The sequence below is a fragment of the Tiliqua scincoides genome, chromosome 10 (assembly GCF_035046505.1).
Source record: "Tiliqua scincoides isolate rTilSci1 chromosome 10, rTilSci1.hap2, whole genome shotgun sequence".
Taxonomy (NCBI): Eukaryota; Metazoa; Chordata; class Lepidosauria; order Squamata; family Scincidae; genus Tiliqua; species Tiliqua scincoides.
This window is the reverse complement of record NC_089830.1, coordinates 868,583-890,749: the sequence shown is the minus strand read 5'-3', so window position 1 is coordinate 890,749 and position 22,167 is coordinate 868,583. Positions and strand designations below refer to the sequence as shown.

Genomic DNA, 22,167 nt, shown 5'->3' with positions numbered 1-22,167 from the left:
GATAGTAATGAAAAGCTCTAAAATCCAGGAGTCTCCAAAGCCACAGGGAAGGCTACAAAATCACACAGCAGGTAAAACACCCAAGATCTGGCCATGAGGGCAGAAGGTGGTTGCTTCAGGCAGGAAACTGCTGCCTGTCTCCATCTACCTCCCCTGTGGTTCCTCTTCCTTCCCCTCTTTGAATTGGAAAAGGAAGAAGGGAATGGAGCTCAAGAGGAAGTGGGGAGGAGAGGAGAGGAGTGGCCTAGAGGGGCGCTCATCTCTACCGCATCTTCATTTTCAAATCCAGGAAGTGAGAGGGGAAGAACAGTGGAGGCACTGAAGCACTAACTTGTACACCACCAAATAAGGGAAAGGTGACATTTGTTGTGGCACCTCAAGCATCAGAAGTTCGCTGCATGGCTCTGAAGCTTCTCCTGCCTCATTTACCAACAGTAAGAACTGCCTGGAGATAAAGTGGTACCATGATTGGACTGGATCCAGGCCCTCTCTTGCCCAGGCTTTGAAAGGTTACCCACCAAATGAGGCTTTGTGACCCCATTGGAGTCATGACCCACAAGATGAAAAGCACTAGACCTTCCAGAGCCAAACAATGCCTCACAAAAAGTCTGGAAAAAGAAAAAGTCTTGGGGATTATATTAGGGTTTCTGGCTCTTCAATGGCGAGAATTTTGTAGGATTTGGCTTTCCCACCTTAGCTGAAATATCGGAAGCAGACCTGCAGCTGGAAGGAGAGAAAAGGGCAGTGGGTAGGAGTGCGCCTGCCATAAACAGACCCATTTCTCTGTCTTCCTCCTTGGAAATGGTTTATTTCTCAATTTTTTCCATAAGTGTTTTTTTTCCTCTCAGGATGGCTGCAACAATATCATTCTCTGTGCATACGGGCTCTGATCCTTTGCACACTTCTTGGGAGTAAACCTCGGTGATTTCTGTGGGAGTTATCTCTGAGTGAACACGCAGTGAATGGGTCCAAGAAGTGTCTTGCTGAAATAGCAGATCATGATTTTGGAGAGTTCTGAAGCCACGAGAGAGCTTCCTGCTTCATGACATTGTGAACCCCACCCAGCCCCTCGTCCGAGCCGTGTGCTCAGATGGAATTCCTCAGAGATTTCATAATACGATCATTACAAGAGAAAATGCATAGTGTTTCTTAAGCTAGAGGTTGGGACCCACCAGTGGGTCATGGATTTTTTTGAAACATTAAAACAAAAAAAAACTTCGCAGGCATCCCTGTCTGGTTTGCAGAAGAAAATCATTCAGTGGTATAAGGTCATCTTCATACCCCCAAACTAAAATGTCACATTTTCCTATTTCCTCTAGTAATTGGTGTGCCAGAGATCATGCGTGAGACCAGCTGCAGACCTTCGTCTGGCCTGGAAGTCCCTCACAGCACATCCTGCTCTCCAGTTTAGCCTTCCGGTACCCTGGAATGACTCTAAAGGTTGGGGGGAACAGGCCTTGAACTCCATTTCTAGGGAGAGTCTAGCAAATATCTACACGTACACATGCTATATCTAAGGTCTCTAACAGTCTCGGGAGTACAGGTGCCTGATTATTTATTTATTTAAATTCTCTTTACCCTGCACATGCCTGATCTCATCTGATCTTGGAAGCTAAGCAGGGTCAGGCCTGGTTAGTACTTGGATGGGAGACCGCCTGGGAATACCGGGTGCTGTAGGCTTATACCAGGGGTGCTCACACTTTTTTGGCTCAAGAGCTACTTTGAAACCCAGCAAGGCCCGGAGATCTACCAGTTTTTTTTACAATGTTCGCGCCATCATAACATATAACATTTATGTGTACAATGTATGTTGGTGTACCTTGAGCCCCACTGAGTATAACAGGACTTACTCCTGAGTAGACATGCCTAGGATTAGGCTGTGAGGCTGCAATCCTAGCCACACTTACCTGGGAGTAAGCCCCATTGAGTACAATGGGCCTTACTCCCGGCGTTTCCTCCCAGAGGCACCTGAAGGGGGGGTTGGCACTCCGCGATCTACTCATTTTGCCTCGCGATCTACCGGTAGATCGCGATCCACCTATTGAGCACCCCTGGCTTATACCATAGTCTTTCGAGACTGAAGGTTGCCAACCACAGTTGCTTTCTCTCTCTTGTTGGGGTTACTCTTTATTGACTCATAATAATTATAGCAATGTCATTAACACAACTGTTTTCTTCCCTTTTTAAAAAATTAAAGAAAAAAGACTTCTGTCTTTGACATGCATAACTTGTGCAGAAGCCCCTTTAAGCATTTCCCACAGGCACGGCTGGGTCAAGGCCTGCTGGGACTCAGGGTGGCACTCAGGGTGGCAGGGTGGCATGCCAGTTTATTACTGCCCCTCCTTACTTGGTGCAGTGCCAGCCTCTGCTACTCCCTCCATGGATCAGAAGGGGAAGAGGGAGGCGAGTAGAAGAAGACGTGTGGAGGAGAGTGGCGGGCTAGAGATTTGGAGACATTCTAGCTCACCCATCTCACCCTCCTCTACTCTTCCTCTTCCACTCTGTCCTCCTCTTCCTTTTCTAGTCTTGGGAGAGGGGGAAGGAGGGACTGAGGTGCATGCCGCTTGCAGTCCTGCAGGGGCCTGAGGCAACTGCTTTAATCCACCTCATGGGGGGGCCGGCCCCTGCTATGAAGCATTCAAATGAGCTGGCCAGAAATAGCGCTGTTCCTGAGAAGCATTCGCAGGGAGAGGAGAGCAGGAATGCCTGCCTCTTCCAACAGCATCAGCCACATCTCTGCCTCCTGCTGCCACAGGTGACGCTGGAAGCCTCTTCCTCCTGCACAGCCGGCTCTCTGAGCAAGAACTGCAGCGCTGCCGGCCATGGAGTTTGCAGAGTTGATCAAGACCACCAAGGTGGATGACGTGCTGCTCTCATGCCCGGGACTCCAGCCGGTCAAGGGGACTCTCTGCATCACCAGCCACCACCTTCTCTTGTCGTCCTGGCCAGGGGGCAATGGAGAGCAGAGCCAGATTGAACTGTGGCTTCTTATCCGCAACGTGGATGCCATCGAGAAAAGGTGAGTTCCCTCCACCGCCGTGGTATCAGCCGGCCTCTTCATGACTGCCTCCCAGGCGAATGAGTGCCCTGCTGGGCCTGTCTAGGCCAGCACTCTGCTTCCCTCGGTGGCCCACCAGCTGGTCTTCTGCGCAACTGTTGCAACTGGTCTGCTGTGGCACACACCCTCTGCACATCGAGCATTTTGCTCCCAGGGTTAACAGTCATTGATGGGTCATTTGTCTAATCCAATTCTATTCATTATTCGTTTATCAGCCTCTGTTCATTTGTCTCAAATTCAATTTTAGAACCATCCAAGCTTGCGCCCATTGCCGCTTGTTTTGGCAGCAAACCGCATAAGTAGAGGTGTTTGTTATTTACCTTACTCAGAAGTAAGCCCATTGTGTTCAGTAAAACTTGGGCTGTAATCCTATCCTATGTGAAACAAACACCTCCACCCATTCATAGAGGTGTTTGTTTCTGGTGGGTACAGTAGGATTACAGCCTTACTGAACACAATGGGCTTACTTCTGAGTAAAGTATATAACACCATTTTCAAACACCTCTGCCCATGCGTTACTGGTGTGTTGTGTTTAGAACTACTTTATTTTGTGTGTCCTGAAGTGATTGCCAGTCCATTTCATTGGCTGAGCCGAAGCTTCAGTACTTGGAGAGAGAAACACTTATCTCTGTTCTTGATCCTCATGCCCTGCCTGATTTTATAAGCCTCTCCTGCACCCTCCTCCCTAACTTGTCATTCCTTCTAAACTAAAACACCCCACAAATGTTTTGACTTTTCCTCGTCCTCCCTTGATCATTTTGGTTGTCTTCAGAATCACACATATTTTGCATGACCTTAAACTAGACTTCTTTCCCATTTGTGCAGTCTGATTAAAATAAACCTTGCAGAACCTGAGCTGCCGATTAAAATAAACTTTGCAGAACCTGAGCTGCTGGGCCACGTCAGAGCTCTTTCCCCCCTCCCCCAAGCTTCAGCTCCTTTGCAAGCTGAATGCTCCTATGCTTTTGCTAAAGCAGAAACCTACGAATCCCAGATCTTCTCTTGCAAAAGGACCTTGGCTGCTTTAGAATATAAATTCTGCTAACCTTTAGTGGCAAGATAACCCAGATCGAAGGTCTTACAAACAGACCTGAGCTCCCTAACCTGAAATCTAAAGCTAGAGGTGTCAAGGCTTGAGAAGCAATAGGACTGACTGCTCAACAGGGCACAGCCATGGTGGTCTCCTTAGGCAGCAGTTTGGGGGGAGATGCCCCACTGCTCCGTTTCCTATTGAAAAAGGAAGAGGTGACGGGAGGGAGGGTAGGTGTGGGTGGTGGGCAGCAGCCAGTGCAAATATGAGCACAGACCAGGATGCTTTCCTAACAGGACAGGCTGCTCCCAGCTCCTAGCTGAACAGGTGAGGTCAGCAGTGAGCAGACAGGTAATTGCCCCTTATCCAGACACCCAAAATTCAGACTATTCTGAAATCCAGACATTTCTGTCCAAGACTTTTTGTTTTTTAAACCTTCTGTAGTGTGAATACTGGAAGGTCTTATGCTCATTCCCATGTACAGTGCAGATACAGGCTGCAAGTTCTGTTCCCTGCTCGGTGGTGTGTCCCTGTACAGACACCGTTGAAAAATGTCCAGGAGGCCAGCAGACACCCATATGGGGAAGAGTAAAAAGAGCAAGCATTTCTCATGATATTTCTGCAGTTATTACAACATTCCAAAAATCCAGAATCCAGGCACCTTGCGATAAGGGAAACCTGATTTGCCTCGGGATCTGGGAAGGAAGAGATTAACTTTTCCTCTTCTGGGAATCAGAACTAGCCAGTCACATGACAGCAGATGACTCCTGTGCCCTGCTTGATTCTGGAGCTGTCCCCTGTGCTCCAGCCCTGCAGGGTTTTCCAGCAGGTGATGATTTTACCTGGTGCTTCCACGGGGAGAGATGGGCACGGCTGCTCCAAGACGCAGGCACCCAGGGCTTCCTCTGCTCCTTGGATTCAGGAGGAAAGAGGAGAAGGGAACTGATGCTCATCACTCTCCCTTTTCCACTCCATAGCCCTCTTGCTTTTTGAATTGGGGGGGCTGAGGAGGTGTGATGGAAGCAGACAGATAGAGGCCCCCCCACCAATCACCACCTGAGGCACCTGACTCAACCAGCACCATGCCATGGCTTCCTTGGCTCAGAGCAGGCCTGGGGGAGGCGGGATTGTACTCCCCGGAGGGGGCTGCTGCCCACCCTCTGCCTTGCACAGGTGGCTGGTGGTCAGACTAGGGGCTCTGAAGTGAGCAGCAGAAACCCCCCCACCTCACCCGTCTGCTCCTGTGCGTGATGATGCTAACCTCTCCTCCTCTTTTCTTCCTGCGACACTCAGCGTTCAGAATCTGAGCTGGTATCAAAGCTCCTGGACTAACGGCTCCCCTCGAGAAACCAGGTTTGCCTCTTAACCCCTTGTCTGCCTTCTTCACCCCCTCCTAGCAGTGCGTGTGTCTGCCTGCCATCTTGCTGTCTTGCGCAGAGGCTGACCCCTTCTTTTTCCTTGGCTTATTTCCTGATAAACTGGGCGGATGGGCGGCTGGCCTCACTTCAGGAGGGCCCATTTTTCGAAGGCCCACCCCTGCCTTTCTGGCATCTGCTCGGAGAACAGAAACCTCTTCGCGTTTGATGATATTCTTTATGTTGGAGACACTGTCAAGAAAGGGAGGCAGCAGGAGAGCTGCAGGTGGGGGTACCCCGAGGACCGCTTCAAAGCACAGCCTGCGAGGACCTGCTCCAACCACGATTCCATCTCAGAAACGACCATCATTCATAATCCTGATTTCAGCCCCAGAAATCGGAATTACAAAGTATATCTGAGCTTGCGTGGAGTGCCTTTCCCTCTCCCCACCCATCCTTGCGTGGCCCAGATAGTTAGGCTGGAGACTGAAGCTTCTGTCTTGCTGGAATTCCATTGGGGCTTAAAGGTCAGGCCCTCAGAGGCCCTGGAGGCCCTTTCCTGAATTTGCAGGTTTCTCTTTTCTTTTTTAGGCCTGGACCGACAGAAATGTATGGAGGTGGGTATGTGACAAATGCCAAAGGCTCGCCAGCCCCCAGAATAATGCACCTGGGCAATGGCACAGATAAGGGGGGCACAGGGTGCTGGATACCACACCCTGAGTGGTGTCAAGCTAACGTCTCCTGCACTTGTCCCCCAACGGGCACTCAAAACAGTTGCACATCACTCTGAGCAGCTGACTGCTTTTATTGTGGGAAGGAAAAAAATGGTCAGCCGCTTAGAGCCGCGTGCAGCCACTCTGAGTGCCTGCAATCCGGAAGTACTTGGCAGTGACATCATCATGCCACTGCATTTACTTAAGGGCGAGGCACTTTGGGGTGACATCATGGCCCCCCCCCCCGGTTCCAGAGGGGCCAGCTACACAGTGACTGTGTGATCGCCGGGCTTACCTCTCTCTGTGTGAACACAGCCCTAATCAGAATGCCTGAGAGGACAGTGGCAGCTTCCCCACCCACGTAGGAGGCAGGAGCAGGCGCTGATGTGTGATTCTAAACCTCAGCGAGCACCAGAGGGGGTGGGGATTCGAGATGAATTGATCTGGATTTGAAAAAGGGTCTCCTGGTCTAAACTCAGGAGTGAGTGAGGCTTCCGTTCTTGCCAGCTCCTCTCTTGCTCTTGCTTGCATTCCCCCCTCCTCCTCCAGTGAGTCACTCGTGATTTCCTGCCAGGCTTGAACGCCAACTGAACCAGCGCCTGCTTGGGACTGCGGCCACGCTGCAGACTTCACCCCACATACTCCTGTTGCCCTGTACTCTGCAGCAACTCCAGGCTCGTCTTCTTGTGCAAAGTGCAAGCTCCTGATTGTGCTTGCACAAATACATTATTATGCAGGGGAAGGATAAAGTGGATAGAGAGATGCTCTTTACACTCTCACGTAACACCAGAACCAGGGGACATCCACTAAAATGAGTGTTGGAAGAGTTAGGACAGACAAAAGAAAATATTTCTTTACTCAGTGTGTGGTCAGTCTGTGGAACTCCTTGCCACAGCATGTGCTGACATCTGGTCTAGATGCCTTTAAAGAGGGATTGGACAAGTTTCTGGAGGAAAAATCCATTACAGGTTTCAAGCCATGATGTGCATATGCAGCCTCCTGATTTTAGAAATGGGCTATGCCAGAAGGCCAGATGCAAGGGAGGGCACCAGGATGAGGTCTCTTGTTATCTGGTGTGCTCCCTGGGGCATTTGGTGGGTCTCTGTGAGATACAGGAAGCTGGACTAGATGGGCCTATGGCCTGATCCAGTGGGGCTGTTCTTATGTTCTTAACTACAATTCCCAGGAGGCCTTGCAGGTCTCTTGTTATCTGGTGTGCTCCCTGGGGCATTTGGTGGGCCGCTGTGAGATACAGGAAGCTGGACTAGATGGGCCTATGGCCTGATCCAGTGGGGCTATTCTTACGTTCTTACGATACGCTTTGGCACCTCTGCGCAAATGGCATTCGTACTTCACGTAGTCACACTGGTACAATCCCACAAGTGTGCACTCCTCATGCAAGGAAGCCAATCTAGATCCTCTGCCCCCACCCTTCATGGCTCTCCACTCATTCCTCCTTCTCTCACTGTTCCCCACAGGCATGCAAATACCTCTGGCACCATTACTCTCAAATGCAAAGACTTAAAAGTTCTGCAGTTGGAGATTCCAGGAATGGAGGAATGTCTGAACATTGCCAGCTCCATTGAGGTGAATGGAGTGCCCTTCCTGCTTGGCTTTGTTTGAACTCTGTGCCCCCCAACACCCTCAACAGACAGATTAACCATCTTTCTCACACTGATAAGAGTCATGTTTGAGTTGGCACGGCCCCAACAAATATGCCTCATTTTCCAAGGGAGGCAGGGAGGAAATGGTGCCCCCTGCCCAGCAGTGGCCGGACCCTCTTCTGAATGCAGGCAGGCAGGAGGCTCCCAAGTCTGGCCTCATCCCGGCGAGGTCCCCCCGAGGCCTGCTTGTTTGCTCATCGCTCCGCAGCCAGAACAGGTGGCTTCTCTGTTTGTCCTGGGATTTCCGTCTTGAAAGGCAAACAGTATCAGGAGGCAGCAGGTGGAAAGACAAACAAGAGGAGAAGCCATTTCCTCCCCCCGCACAGATCGGGGCAATTGAGCATTCACATGTGTTGCCCAGCAACAGAGTGGCCTGAGCCTTCCTCGGGCACACGAAAAACCCCACTGCCAAGATCTGGTCTTGGCACAGCCAGGGCTGCACCTTGTGTCATCCACAATCCACTTCCTGTCCACATAGGAAAGTGTGGCTCCCAGCAGGGCCACGGGGCCCAGGCCAGCTTCAGACCTTCTGGCACCTGAGATGGCACACCAAGGGCTGTGGCCTCCACCTTGTGCAGCAAGTCCCACCCCGCCTTCTCCAGCTGCACCTTTGCCACCCTCGCCCTCTCCTGCTCAGTCTCCCTCTTCCTTTGAATCCAGCGAGAGGCTGGCCGTGGCATTTGAGATGCTGACTCAGGCCTTGGAAGGTTCTGTGTTCCCGGACAATTCCTGAGTTCAGCCAGGAGGTGTCCTGGGGCTGGGATGGAAGGAGACTGCCAGGGGCAAGGAGTGGCCACAGGCTACGGGTGTCTTGTTGTCTTGCGTGCTCCCTGAGGGATCTGTGAGATGCAGGACAAGACAGGCCCTGGACCTGAGCCAGCTGGGCTTATGTTCTTGTGAGAGAAGAGGTGCCTGCCTTCGTCTGGATCTTGGTGATCATGCCTCCTCCTCCTCCTCCTCCTCTTCCTCTCCCACAGGCACTCTCCTCCGTGGAGTCAGTGATGATGACCTACCCCTTCTTCTACCGACCTCAGAGTCTGAAGCTGGAAGAGGGCTGGCCGCAGGACGTCCTCCAGCAGTACTACCAGCAAATAGCCTCTGATGTGAGTCAAAACAGCCGCATTGAAGCAGCTGACAAGCTGAGCCGAGCTATTCCATCTGCTCTGAGCGTGGGAGGATGGAGGCCAGATCAGAACGAAACATCTGAATTGTTGCGGCTCTTGAAAGATAGAGCCTTCTTTCAACTGTAAAAATCCCTCCAGGGATTTAATCAGCCTGCCTATGTGAACCGCCTTGAATAAAGTCTTGAATAAAGACCAAGAAAGGCGGTATATAAATACCTGTATTATTATTTATTATTATTATCTTTGCAGGGGGTGTGGGCAGAGCTGCCCCCAGGTGTGGGCAGGCCGGCCTTAGGAGCTGAGGGGCCCAATGCACAATATTGTTGCAGGAGAGGGGGGCCCACTCACCAGGATCAGCAGCAGCGGTGAGGCACCTGAAATCAGGGTCACTGCCAACTGCTTACTGGGGTGTGTGTGGCAAATTCAAGCCAAACAGGCCCAGGGGCTGGTGGGAGGGAGGGCTGTCCAGCGTCCATGCTCCGCTGTCCATGCTCTCTTTGCGGTGCTTTGGCATGGGAGATTCCATGGCAGAGCAAGGTGCCGGCTGTGGGCCCAGTGAGGGGCCCTTCCGGGTGCGGGGCCCAACTTAGCCAAATTCACCAAATTGCCTAAGGCCGGCCCTGAGTGTGGGTCAGTGGGCAGGGGGCCCGGCCCAGCACCAGCCCCTTCCTTGTGGGATGCTTTGCAGTTCCAAGCAGCCAACCCACCGCTTTCCCCAGAGAGAAAGTCTCTTCCCCCCCCCGCAGGATAGACAGTCCCACCACATGAGCCTGCCGCACCCTCCTTGGCCCCGGAAGGTCTACTGTGAACTCAGCCTGCTGTGAATCCTCTTCCCAGACAGGCACCTGGAGGCTCAGCCACATCAACGAGGGCTTTGGTGTCTGCTCCAGCTACCCTCCGGTCGTCATCGTGCCGGCTGCAGTGGAAGACCGAGCCCTGGCGAAGAGTGCCCGGTTCCGCCAGGGGAGGCGATTCCCCGTCCTCAGCTATTACCACAAGAAGAACGGAACGGTGAGAGCAGCTTGGGGGAGAGAAGAGTGGTCCACGGGGCATATCTGCCCTGAGGCAATTCGGGGCAAGTGCCCTGTGCACCATTCGGAGGGGGTGCCAGCACACGGGCTCCAGTCACTTCCCCAGTCAAGAAGCAGCTGGAGCACACGCACCCTCTCAGCCACCAGTTGGGTGATTGTGCCCCAGCCGCTGCTAAGAGCAGCCACAATCTGACTCAGGAAGCAGCTGGAGAACCTGGAAAGTGACATCATGAGGTTGATGATGTCATGACATCGCACAGAGTCATGACGTTGCTACCCAGGCACCACAGGCCCTGGGTAAGTCTCTGGTGGTGGACGGGGGCTCCAAATCGGAAGAAGAGGAGGAGGAGGGGTGGAGGCAACAGTTAGTGCCCCAATGATTAAGGGAAGGAGTGGCATTTGGGATGCTGCCTCAGGCACCAGCAAGAGTTTGGCTGGTCCAGAGGAAGGTGGTGGATAAATTGTGCGCCTAGGCAAAGTAGGAAGTGATGCAAGCACCAGGCATGTGTGCCGTCTATGCCAGGAGAAACCCTGGTGTGCCCCCTCCCCTTTCAGCTCTCGTTCTGTGCTGGCAGGTGATGCTCCGCAGCAGCCAGCCGCTGGTCGGGCCCAACCGGAAGCGTTGTCCGGAGGACGAGCTGCTGCTCGGCGCGGTGCTGGAGCGAGGCGACCGCGGCTTTGTCCTAGACACCAGGTCGGCACAAGCAGCCAAGCAGGCGCAGATGACCGGAGGTGGAGTAGAGCATCGGGCCTCCTACCCCTGCTGGAAAAGGCTCCACCGACCCCTGGAGAGGTGAGCACACCTTTGCTCTGCCCCTTGGCAGGGCCTTGATGCCCCCTCCCCCTTCATTCACTGCTGCCCCCTCCAAGCAGGGCACCTTACATTAGAATAGAGCAAAAGCACATGGAAACAAGTCCCGCAGTGGGAAGGGAGGATGCACATTGAAAGTGCTTAGCGACTCCTGGACTGGCCCAAGAACTCCCAGTGCCTGAGACGGCACACCTGGTGACGCACCAGCCTCTGTTCCAACCAGAGCCATAACATGCTGCCCCAGTAACGTGGTGACGTCACTTCCAGGTTCTCCCCAGCTTCGTGCCCCCACCTCCCGTTCCTTCTCCTCCACAAGAGAAGTAAGGGGGTGCAAAGCCACCAGTGCTCCCTTTGTAATCAGGGCAGAACTTAAGGAGCAGTCATGTGGCCCTCCCTACCTTGGCATAGTAACCGGGGCAGATGCCCCTCGGGTTTCCACCTGTTCCCTGGACTGGGAAGGAGGGAGAGGGAGCCCAGCCCGCCACTCCCCTCTCCTCCATACCCTCTTCCTTGTCCAGACCAGGTGGTGGCGGGGAGAGGGGAGAGAGGAAGCTTCAGCGTGTGCAGATGGAAGTGGTGGCCCTTTGCCAGCCTGGAGCCTGGGGCTGCCTCACCTCACTCAGGGCTGTTTGTGCCTGGAGTGGTGCCCAAAAGAGGGTCACAGGAGCAGCAGTCCCTGCTGTAAGCAATGCTATCTCGCAGCTTCCCTGCCAGTGCTCTGGTACTCACAGACAACATCATTATCCTTATTGTTTTTAATATGTACAAAATCCATGGGACACTGGACTGAAACTGTCCTTAGGGTCACAGTCAAGAATGTTTGGGAAATCCTAGTCTATTCAACTTAGGGCGCAATCCTAACCCCTTCTGTCAGTGCTTTCCAGCACTGACATAAGGGCAATGCAGCTTAGAGGTAAGGGAACAAACATTCCCTTACTTTGAGGAGGCCTCCGTGAGTGACACCCAACTGCAGGATGCAGCACACGTCCCATGGGCACCTAGAAAGCACTGACAGAAGGGGTTAGGATTGCACCCTTAGTCACATTTTTATATGGCCCTTCTTCCAAAGAGCTCAGGGTGGTGTACATAGCTCCTTCTCTCCTTTTGTCTGCACAGCAACCCTGTAAGATAGGCAAGGCTGAGAGAGAGAGAGAGAGAGACTGGTATAAAACCAATGTAAATTTGTATCAGGGATATAGCCCAAAGATGGCCCCCCATGTGAACTGGTCACAGAGCTCAGCAGCTCAACTTTCATGCGATGGAAACAAAGGGGGGAAAAAACAAAACCATCCCATGTTTTTGTCCTTAAGTCTGCCAGGTGACCTTTCAGTAGGCAGCTGCAGAGAGCATTTGGCAGGCAGGGTTGTGCCTGGTCCCTTCCTCCTTCTGGGAGGCGGCAGAGGCAGATTGGCACACAATCAGAAAATAGGATCCTACCTCTCTCTCTCTCACCAAGCCTTCTTTATCAGGAGTCACAGTCCAGTGCTTGAGACAGCTGACTCAGCCGGACCTGACGGCAAGACCACAGCTCTTCACACCTCTCTCCCCATCACCACTGCTTACATACAAGAACACTTCACTGCACCTCCAAATGAGCTGTGAGTGGTGCTTCAAGGGAGACTGCAGCACCCTCTTTTCTTGGCCCAGGCTATCTCACCACACAGAGCGCCAGCCTTGGGGACTGTGGGGCCCAGGACGCCAGGTTCACAGCCAGGGAAGCTGTGAACAGCTGTAGAATCCTAGAGAATAGCAATACAATTTATCCTCGACTTTATATCTCTATGTAGGATGGAATGCAATCAAAATATGTGCTTTAAAAGTGCTTGTGAGTTAATGGACCACATGGATCTAACCATATTTTAATATAAACTTGCACACATGTAAGCCTACAAGTACACAAACAAAATGTGCAGATTACCTTTGAAAAGTACGTAGATAGTTAAAAAAAACCACTGATTCTATTGATTGTGAAATGATTTAGTAAAAATATTCATTTTATTTTTAATCTAGTGCGGGGGACCCTTAGGCACAGGGCCAACTGACTTAAAGATGGACCTGACCACCCACCCTCATGTCCAGGCAGAGAAATGTACTTACAGTACATTTAGGTCACAACAAATGAGCTCTGGAAAACTGTCTTCTTCCCAGGGTCAGCGCCAGACCTCCTACCATCTGATGCAGCACTCCTAGTGCCCCTCTCCTTACCCTGGTAGCCTCTCAACCATTGTCTCTGCTGCTGCTGTAGCCCACCACTCTCTCTCCTCCTCACTTCCTCTTGCACTCTGTTCCCCTCTTTCCTTCTTGGATCGAGAGAATGGAAGAAGCAGACGAGAGCAGCACCAAAGTGCCCTGTCAGTCTCCCACCTGAGATGCGGTCCTGGACGGGACGGCCCCGGTTCCTCCCATTTACATTCCTTTCTTCAACAATTACAGTTCCTGTTAAAAGGACTACCTAGAAAGTCATGATTTTTTATTTCAGGCATCATCTGCATCAGGCTGGATGTTAAGGAAACAAATAGTGGGGAGAGCGCAGAAGGTTGTTACATGAATGTTCCCCACCTCCTTGTTTCCAGCCAGATGGGGAGTTCTGATGCACTTGAAATCTTGCTCACTTTTGTTTAACATTTTAGTTTATTCTAAAACTAAACCTTTTCAGCCACACTAGACGCTGTTCCAGAACCACCATTCAGAGCACAATACCAGAGTCTTTCAAGACTGAAGGTTGCCTACAGTAGCTTAGTTTATTCAATTAAAACTGGCACCTGGCCTAGATGTCTTTAAAAGGGGATTGGACAGATTTATGGGGGGGAAATCCATCACAGTTGATAAGCCATGATGGGTATGCGCAACCTCCTGGTTCTAGCAGTAGTTGACCTCAGAACGCCAAGTGCAAGGTCATGGCAACAGGGTGCAGGCATCTTGTGGTCTTGTATGCTCCAAGGGGCACCTGGTGGGTCACTGTGAGATACAGGAAACTGGACTAGATGGGCCTTTGACCAGATCCAGTGGGGCTGTTTTGAGGTTCTTATGTAAAGGTCATTTTCTAACAGACAAGCCTGTCAACCACCAGCCGCCTTGGTCCAACGAAAGAGAAGATGAGGTCGAATGCCACTCTGAAGTAAATGAGATGGACATTTAAGATCCCCCAAACATATCCTTGCAAGTCAGACTGTTCAACCTCAGGCCAGGTTCTCACTTCCTCTGACAACCAACAGCTCTGACTCTCTTGCGCACGCATATCCTTTAACTGGGGTAGGCTGAAAGGTGTGAAACATTAAAAATACACACCAGAAAGAGTTCGTAAGAAAGACTGCAAGTTCCCCGGATACCCCTGGCAAGGAGTGGAACACACCACAAAACAGTCCTTCGATCCAGCCTGTTTTCTCTTTGCCTCTGTGCCTCCCCCGCAGGGGCCGCCCCCTCCAGGAGAGCTTTGTCAAACTGGTCGAGGCCTGCAGCGACCCTTCCTCCAGCATGGACCGCTGGCTGAGCAAGCTGGAAGCCTCCAAGTGGCTGTCCCACGTCAAGGAAGCGCTGAGCACTGCCTGCCTCGCAGCACAGTGCATGGAAAGGTACGAATGGGGTCCAGGAAGTCGGGATGTCCTGTCCCCCCACCCCCATTTTCGGCAAGAAGCAGTGTGAGCTGGGAGGCCACAACCCGGAATGCCAAGTCTGCACTAGACACAAAAACAACCCAAGAGCTCTTACCAAGCTCCTCGCACACTGCTGTGAAACCAGTAAGTGAGGGGCTTCTGGTTTCATTTACAGGGTCACAGCACAGTCACAGACCAGTTCAGCTTGCATTGGTGGCAGGCTGGAGAGAGATGGCAGGGTGAAAGGTGCCCCAAATCTGCTGCCCTTTCACCATTTGCTGCTGATGCAACCCACATCGGGTGGCCTCGTGGGTGGGCTGGCAGCGCGCACAAGAGCAACTCCACAGAGGCTGGTGCATCTTGGGAACGGGAGCTCACGGTGGCAAATGTCCTGTGAGCAAGTCCTGTTGGCTGTCTGAAGCCCTGAGAAACAGGGCCGAGTGCAGGTCACACGCAGGACTGAACCAAGTTCCTGGGAACTGTGTGCTTCTGTTGACAGAGAGGAGGCCTGCATCCTGGTGCACGGAGCAGAAGGGACAGACACCACGTTGCTGGTGACAGCCCTCGCTCAGGTCATCCTGGATCCTGACTGCAGGACACTGGCCGGGTTCCAGGGGCTGCTGGAGCGGGAGTGGATACAGGTGAGGTTGCAAGAAAGGGAATGTGCTGAGGTGCTCTCCGAGGGCATCCCTCCCTGTGTCAGACCACACGTGATTGTCCTCAGGCAGTGGCATCACGAGGGGGTGTGGATCATACTGGGCCACACCGTGGGGGGGTGACACCACTACTGGCCAAAATTGTGGAAACCTTGGTATTCATGAAAAACATGGGCAGGGAGGCATGGGGGGGGCAGGCTGGCTACACCTCAGGATCCACCGTCAGAGATATGGGTTGGCACTCCCTCGAGGCGTGGCACTGGGGCAATATATACCCCCTGCCCCCTCTTAGCCATGCCACCGGTCTCCAGAAGAAGGTGCCCCTGAGCATGCCTCATTCCATGCCTTGCTTTCTACAGGCCGGTCACCCGTTCCACCTCCGCTGCGCCCGCTCTGCCCACTCGCATGCCCGACTCAAGCAGGAAGGCCCCGTGTTTCTCCTCTTCCTCGACTGTGTCTGGCAACTGGGGCGCCAGTTCCCCTTATCGTTAGAATTCAGCGAAGGCCTCCTGCTGACCCTGTTTGAGCACAGCTATGCTTCTCCGTACGGCACTTTCCTGTGCAACAGCGAGAAAGAAAGGTGAGACGGGTCAGGAAAAACGGCAGGGCTCGGAGGCCCACCTATGAGGCCGACTAAGGCAGTGCCTCAGGTAGGGCGCTCACTGCTCGTCTCAACTGTTCCTTCTCCCACTCTGGCTTCCAAAGCAAAGAGTGTCTCCACCACTCTTCTCCCCTCTTCCTTTCAAATCCAGGTAGCCAGAGAAAGAGCAGAGGCAGGTGGCTGGAGGTGGGCAGCAGGTGCACTGCTGGTCCTCTGCCTGAGGCAATCACCTCAGTTGGTCTCAGCTGAACGGGCTATGTATCCCAAAGCACAGACTAGGGGTGGAAATCTCATCTACATGGTTTCCATTTCTTCCATGTTTGCCAAGATGGATTTGCATCCCTCCCCCAGCAGCCGAGGGCGTTCATTGCCCATCTCTTTTACTCTTCTGGCCAGCTAAATATTCTCTTACCAACCTTTTAACTTTGAGAACATTTAAATGAAGAGAGCTGGGGGGATTCGGGGCAAGTTATCTATTCTTTTCTTTTTCTTTAGTGAATTGCTTTTGTAAATTAAAATAGCAAAAATAATGTTAATGTAAATTAAATTAATAAAGTGGTGTAATGTGCTGGAGGTGGGGTGGAAGGCAGTGCAAGTCATCCCTCATCAGTTTGCCTCCACCCTCCAACCCTCTGCCTCCACCTGCCTAATTGATAAATTAAAGATCAATAAGTCACCGGGCCCTGACGGCATCCACCCAAGAGTTATTAAGGAATTGAAGAATGAAGTTGCAGATCTCTTGACTAAGGTATGCAACTTGTCCCTCAAAACGGCCACGGTGCCAGAAGATTGGAGGATAGCAAATGTCACGCCTATTTTTAAAAAGGGAAAGAGGGGGGACCCAGGAAACTATAGGCCGGTCAGCCTAACATCCATATGGGGTCAGATGGTGGAATGCCTCATCAAAGATAGGATCTCAAAACACATAGACGAACAGGTCTTGCTGAGGGAGAGTCAGGATGGCTTCTGTAAGGGTAAGTCTTGCCTCACAAACCTTATAGAATTCTTTGAAAAGGTCAACAGGCATGTGGATGTGGGAGAACCCGTGGACATTATATATCTGGACTTTCAGAAGGCGTTTGACATGGTCCCTCACCAAAGGCTACTGAAAAAAACTCCACAATCAGGAAATTAGAGGACAGGTCCTCTCATGGATTGAGAACTGGTTGAAGACCAGGAAACAGAGAGTGGGTGTCAATGGGCAATTTTCACAATGGAGAGAGGTGAAAAGCGGTGTGCCCCAAGGATCTGTCCTGGGACCGGTGCTTTTCAACCTCTTCATAAATGACCTGGAGACAGGGCTGAGCAGTGAAGTGGCTAAGTTTGCAGACGACACCAAACTTTTCCGAGTGGTGAAGACCAAAAGTGATTGTGAGGAGCTCCAGAAGGATCTCTCCAGACTGGCAGAATGGGCAGCAAAATGGCAGATGCGCTTCAATGTCAGTAAGTGTAAAGTCATGCACATTGGGGCAAAAAATCAAAACTTCACATATAGGCTGATGGGTTCTGAGCTGTCTGTGACAGATCAGGAGAGATCTTGGGGTGGTGGTGGACAGGTCGATGAAAGTATCGACCCAATGTGCGGCGGCAGTGAAGAAGGCCAATTCTATGCTTGGGGTCATTAGGAAGGGTATTGAGAACGAAACGGCTAGTATTATAATGCCGTTGTACAAATCTATGGTAAGGCCACACCTGGAGTATTGTGTCCAGTTCTGGTCACCGCATCTCAAAAAAGACATAGTGGAAATGGAAAAGGTGCAAAAGAGAGCGACTAAGATGATTACGGGGCTGGGGCACCTTCCTTATGAGGAAAGGCTACGGCGTGTGGGCCTCTTCAGCCTAGAAAAGAGACGCCTGAGGGGGGGACATGATTGAGACATACAAAATTATGCAGGGGATGGACAGAGTGGATAGGGAGATGCTCTTTAAACTCTCACATAATACCAGAACCAGGGGACATACACTAAAATGGAGTGTTGGGCGGGTTAGGACAGACAAAAGAAAATATTTCTTTACTCAGTGTGTGGTTGGTCTGTGGAACTCCTTGCCACAGGATGTGGTGCTGGCGTCTAGCCTAGACACCTTTAAAAGGGGATTGGACAAGTTTCTGGAGGAAAAATCCATTACGGGGTACAAGCCATGATGTGTATGCGCAACATCCTGATTTTAGAAAAGGGCTATGTCAGAATGCCAGATGCAAGGGAGGGCACCAGGAAGAGGTCTCTTGTTATCTGGTGTGCTCCCTGGGGCATTTGGTGGGCTGCTGTGAGATACAGGAAGCTGGACTAGATGGGCCTACGGCCTGCTCCAGTGGGGCTGTTCTTATGTTCTTAACTACAATTCCCAGGAGGCCTTGCAGGTCTCTTGTTATCTGGTGTGCTCCCTGGGGCATTTGGTGGGCCGCTGTGAGATGCAGGAAGCTGGACTAGATGGGCCTGTGGCCTGATCCAGTGGGGCTGTTCTTATGTTCTTAACTACAATTCCCAGGAGGCCTTGCAGGTCTCTTGTTATCTGGTGTGCTCCCTGGGGCATTTGGTGGGCCGCAGTGAGATACAGGAAGCTGGACTAGATGGGCCTATGGCCTGATCCAGTGGGGCTGTTCTTATGTTCTTAACTACAATTCCCAGGAGGCCTTGCAGGTCGCTTGTTATCTGGTGTGCTCCCTGGGGCATTTGGTGGGCCGCTGTGAGATGCAGGAAGCTGGACTAGATGGGCCTGTGGCCTGATCCAGGGGGGCTGTTCTTATGTTCTTAACTACAATTCCCAGGAGGCCTTGCAGGTCTCTTGTTATCTGGTGTGCTCCCTGGGGCATTTGGTGGGCCACTGTCAGATACAGGAAGCTGGACTAGATGGGCCTATGGCCTGATCCAGGGGGGCTGTTCTTATGTTCTTAACTACAATTCTCAGGAGGCCTTGCAGGTCTCTTGTTATCTGGTGTGCTCCCTGGGGCATTTGGTGGGCCGCTGTGAGATGCAGGAAGCTGGACTAGATGGGCCTATGGCCTGATCCAGTGGGGCTGTTCTTATGTTCTTAACTACAATTCCCAGGAGGCCTTGCAGGTCTCTTGTTATCTGGTGTGCTCCCTGGGGCATTTGGTGGGCCGCAGTGAGATACAGGAAGCTGGACTAGATGGGCCTCTGGCCTGATCCAATGGGGCTGTTCTTATGTTCTTAACTACAATTCCCAGGAAGCCTTGCAGGTCTCTTGTTATCTGGTGTGCTCCTTGGGGCATTTGGTGGGCCGCTGTGAGATACAGGAAGCTGGACTACATGGGCCTGTGGCCTGATCCAGTGGGGCTGTTCTTATGTTCTTAACTACAATTCCCAGGAGGCCTTGCAGGTCTTCTTGTTATCTGGTGTGCTCCCTGGGGCATTTGGTGGGCCGCAGTGACATACAGGAAGCTGGACTAGATGGGCCTCTGGCCTGATCCAATGGGGCTGTTCTTATGTTCTTAACTACAATTCCCAGGAAGCCTTGCAGGTCTCTTGTTATCTGGTGTGCTCCTTGGGGCATTTGGTGGGCCGCTGTGAGATACAGGAAGCTGGACTACATGGGCCTGTGGCCTGATCCAGTGGGGCTGTTCTTATGTTCTTAACTACAATTCCCAGGAGGCCTTGCAGGTCTTCTTGTTATCTGGTGTGCTCCCTGGGGCATTTGGTGGGCCGCAGTGAGATACAGGAAGCTGGACTAGATGGGCCTGTGGCCTGATCCAGTGGGGCTGTTCTTATGTTCTTAACTACAATTCCCAGGAGGCCTTGCAGGTCTCTTGTTATCTGGTGTGCTCCCTGGGGCATTTGGTGGGCCGCTGTGAGATGCAGGAAGCTGGACTAGATGGGCCTATGGCCTGATCCAGTGGGGCTGTTCTTATGTTCTTAACTACAATTCCCAGGAGGCCTTGCAGGTCTCTTGTTATCTGGTGTGCTCCCTGGGGCATTTGGTGGGCCGCAGTGAGATACAGGAAGCTGGACTAGATGGGCCTCTGGCCTGATCCAGTGGGGCTGTTCTTATGTTCTTAACTACAATTCCCAGGAGGCCTTGCAGGTCTCTTGTTATCTGGTGTGCTCCCTGGGGCATTTGGTGGGCCGCTGTGAGATGCAGGAAGCTGGACTAGATGGGCCTATGGCCTGATCCAGTGGGGCTGTTCTTATGTTCTTAACTACAATTCCCAGGAGGCCTTGCAGGTCTCTTGTTATCTGGTGTGCTCCCTGGGGCATTTGGTGGGCCGCAGTGAGATACAGGAAGCTGGACTAGATGGGCCTCTGGCCTGATGTTCTTATGTTCTTAACTACAATTCCCAGGAGACCTTGCAGGTCTCTTGTTATCTGGTGTGCTCCCTGGGGCATTTGGTGGGCCGCTGTGAGATACAGGAAGCTGGACTAGATGGGCCTATGGCCTGATCCAGTGGGGCTGTTCTTATGTTCTTAACTACAATTCCCAGGAGGCCTTGCAGGTCTCTTGTTATCTGGTGTGCTCCCTGGGGCATTTGGTGGGCCGCTGTGAGATGCAGGAAGCTGGACTAGATGGGCCTTGGGCCTGATTCAGCAGGGCTGTTCTTATGTTGTATGGGAAGCATGAACATGAGGGAGGTGTTGTGGGGGCATGGGGGTGTATAAATTTGTTCCCCTGGGCGCCAGATGTCTTGGCTATGCCACTGTTTGCCTCTCCCATCATCTCACCTTTGAGACAAGTTAATGAGTTGCATGGTCACCAAGGCCAGAAAAGCAGGGGTGGGGTGAGTATACCAGGTAATTTAAGGGGGGTGGATCTGCCCCAATACAAGCAGCAGATAATCTCAGTCCACTCCTCGTCATAATAAAACAACACCCGAAATATGGGGGCAAACTGAGCTAGCCAGGGAGGGTTTGTAAGGAAGCCGCAGCCCAATCCAAGCACTGAAATGCCACTGCCGCCCCCTGCAGGAAGCTCTGTGAAGTGAAGGAGAAGACACACTCACTCTGGCCCTGGCTGAACCATAGGAGGCAGAAGTACCTCAATCCACTGTACATGCGCAACCCCTTGGTCATCTGGCCCTCTGTGGAGCCCCAGAGTGTGCTACTCTGGCAAGGTAGGAGACACACGTCCCTTATCCTTATGTACCATTAGCCCAGAGGCAGACACATATCCTTTACCCAAGATTCCACATTCTTCAACCAAAACGAAGTGATCAAATTATATATATAATTCTTTGCTTTGGATGGAATTATGACATTTCATCCAACATGGGAAAGGAGTCATGTTGGAGAAGAGGCAAGGAATGAATGTGCGGGGGGGGGGGGGATGCAAACAGCCTGACCTCTTGGACTACTGGAAAACCTTACCTTGGTTTTAGAAGTTTCTGCCTCACTGCCAGCATTCTAAAAGGGGAAATTTGCATTCACCTGCAAGTCCCCCTTCTCAGTGAGTCCAGGGTGGCTCAGTCTGGGCAGCGGGGAAATGATTCCTTCCCAGGCAGGCAGGGTCAGATGATCCAACGATTTTGACCAGAGGGGTTCTCTGTAGCCCCAGACTAACTAGGCCTTGCAGACAGGCAGCTGGGTTACCTCTGCGCTCCACAAAGAGCAATTTTTTCTTCAAATCCAAGTCCATGCAGAGGAGAAACAGTGATCTGAACCTTCCTGGATATGCTTCTCCCCATACAGCTCTGCAACTGTTTACAGGCTGGCCCTCCTTATCCATGGGTTCAGGACGCCTGGGTCTGACTTGAACACGGTCCCAATCAGAGGGGACCATGGCACGGGGCGGGGGGGAAATGTGTGTCTGACCTCCATGTTTTCTGCAGGACTATTTCTCCGCTGGGTTCGCTCTCCCCATTACCTAGATGAAGCCTGGACAGAAATCCAGCAAATAGCAAGAAACAGCAAAACCCTCTCAGAACGGCCAAGCAGATCAGCGCCAGAGCAGACTCCCGCACAGAAGGTTTCAGGAACAGAGTCCAACACCCTTGCCACCTAAGGGGAAAGAGAGCCAGCCAGCCAGCTAGCCTGGACCCTGCCTGAGTTCCACCTCGAAAAGCAAAAGCCTCTTGCTTGGTGCTGGTCACACAAGTCACACACTCCTTTTAATCAACATGTGCAGGTTTTGTAACGAGGAAACCAAGGCCTACATTTGGCCTGTGGACTTCACGGCTGGGCTTTGTTTTCCCTTCATAAGTTTGGCTCTGAAAAAAGCAGAGCTACAAAATCACTGAACTCTACAGAACCAGGACTGACTGCTGTCTGTGGCAGCAACTCTTAAGTGCAGGTGCAAGTTCTTTCTTCCAGGCCTGCGACCCGGAGCTCCTTGTGATGGATTCTGGGGCCTCTGGCACACAAATAGGGTTCTGCCGCTGTGCTGAGCTGTGACTTCCCCAGTTGCAGTGCTGCTTCTGCCGTGAATTCTGTGGGTGGCCTTACGCTCCCAACTCAGCCTCTCCCAGCTGCAATGTGGGAGCGGCAATAATGTTCGTGCATCTTGCAGGGCAGTTCCAAAGTCAGCTTCTAGGTAATGCACACAAAGCAGTGTGCACCCTTGGAAAGCATGGCGCGAACATGT

The 22,167-nt window shown here is 52.1% G+C and overlaps 1 protein-coding gene and 1 pseudogene across 3 annotated transcripts; both read left to right on the top strand.

Moving 5' to 3' along the window:
• Positions 1-1,323: 1,323 nt before the first annotated feature.
• On the top strand, positions 1,324-21,604 carry LOC136661367 (myotubularin-related protein 9-like). 3 transcript variants are annotated; one of them, XM_066638563.1, is made up of 12 exons: positions 1,324-1,418; positions 2,756-3,019; positions 5,382-5,441; positions 7,635-7,743; positions 8,798-8,923; positions 9,782-9,955; positions 10,551-10,768; positions 14,197-14,358; positions 14,879-15,020; positions 15,395-15,615; positions 20,556-20,701; positions 21,416-21,604. In XM_066638563.1, the coding sequence occupies exons 2-12, from the start codon at positions 2,823-2,825 to the stop codon at positions 21,586-21,588; spliced, it is 1,728 nt and encodes a 575-aa protein (XP_066494660.1). In that variant the 5' UTR covers positions 1,324-1,418; positions 2,756-2,822; the 3' UTR covers positions 21,589-21,604. The 3 variants fall into 3 exon arrangements, with proteins under 3 accessions (XP_066494660.1, XP_066494658.1, XP_066494661.1); XM_066638561.1 differs by having other exon boundaries at positions 1,324-1,440; XM_066638564.1 differs by lacking the exon at positions 5,382-5,441 and having other exon boundaries at positions 1,324-1,440.
• On the top strand, positions 1,562-1,680 carry LOC136661875 (5S ribosomal RNA; annotated as a pseudogene).
• Positions 21,605-22,167: the final 563 nt, after the last annotated feature.

What these genes read in the sequence shown, in the direction of transcription:
- LOC136661367 (XM_066638563.1), top strand. Translation starts at nt 2,823, where the DNA reads ATGGAGTTTGCAGAGTTGATCAAGACCACCAAGGTGGATGACGTGCTG. An exon ending in ACCACAAGAAGAACGGAACG is followed by an intron (nt 9,956 to 10,550) that starts GTGAGAGCAGCT and finishes CTGTGCTGGCAG; the next exon opens with GTGATGCTCCGCAGCAGCCA. An exon ending in TGGAGCGGGAGTGGATACAG is followed by an intron (nt 15,021 to 15,394) that starts GTGAGGTTGCAA and finishes TGCTTTCTACAG; the next exon opens with GCCGGTCACCCGTTCCACCT.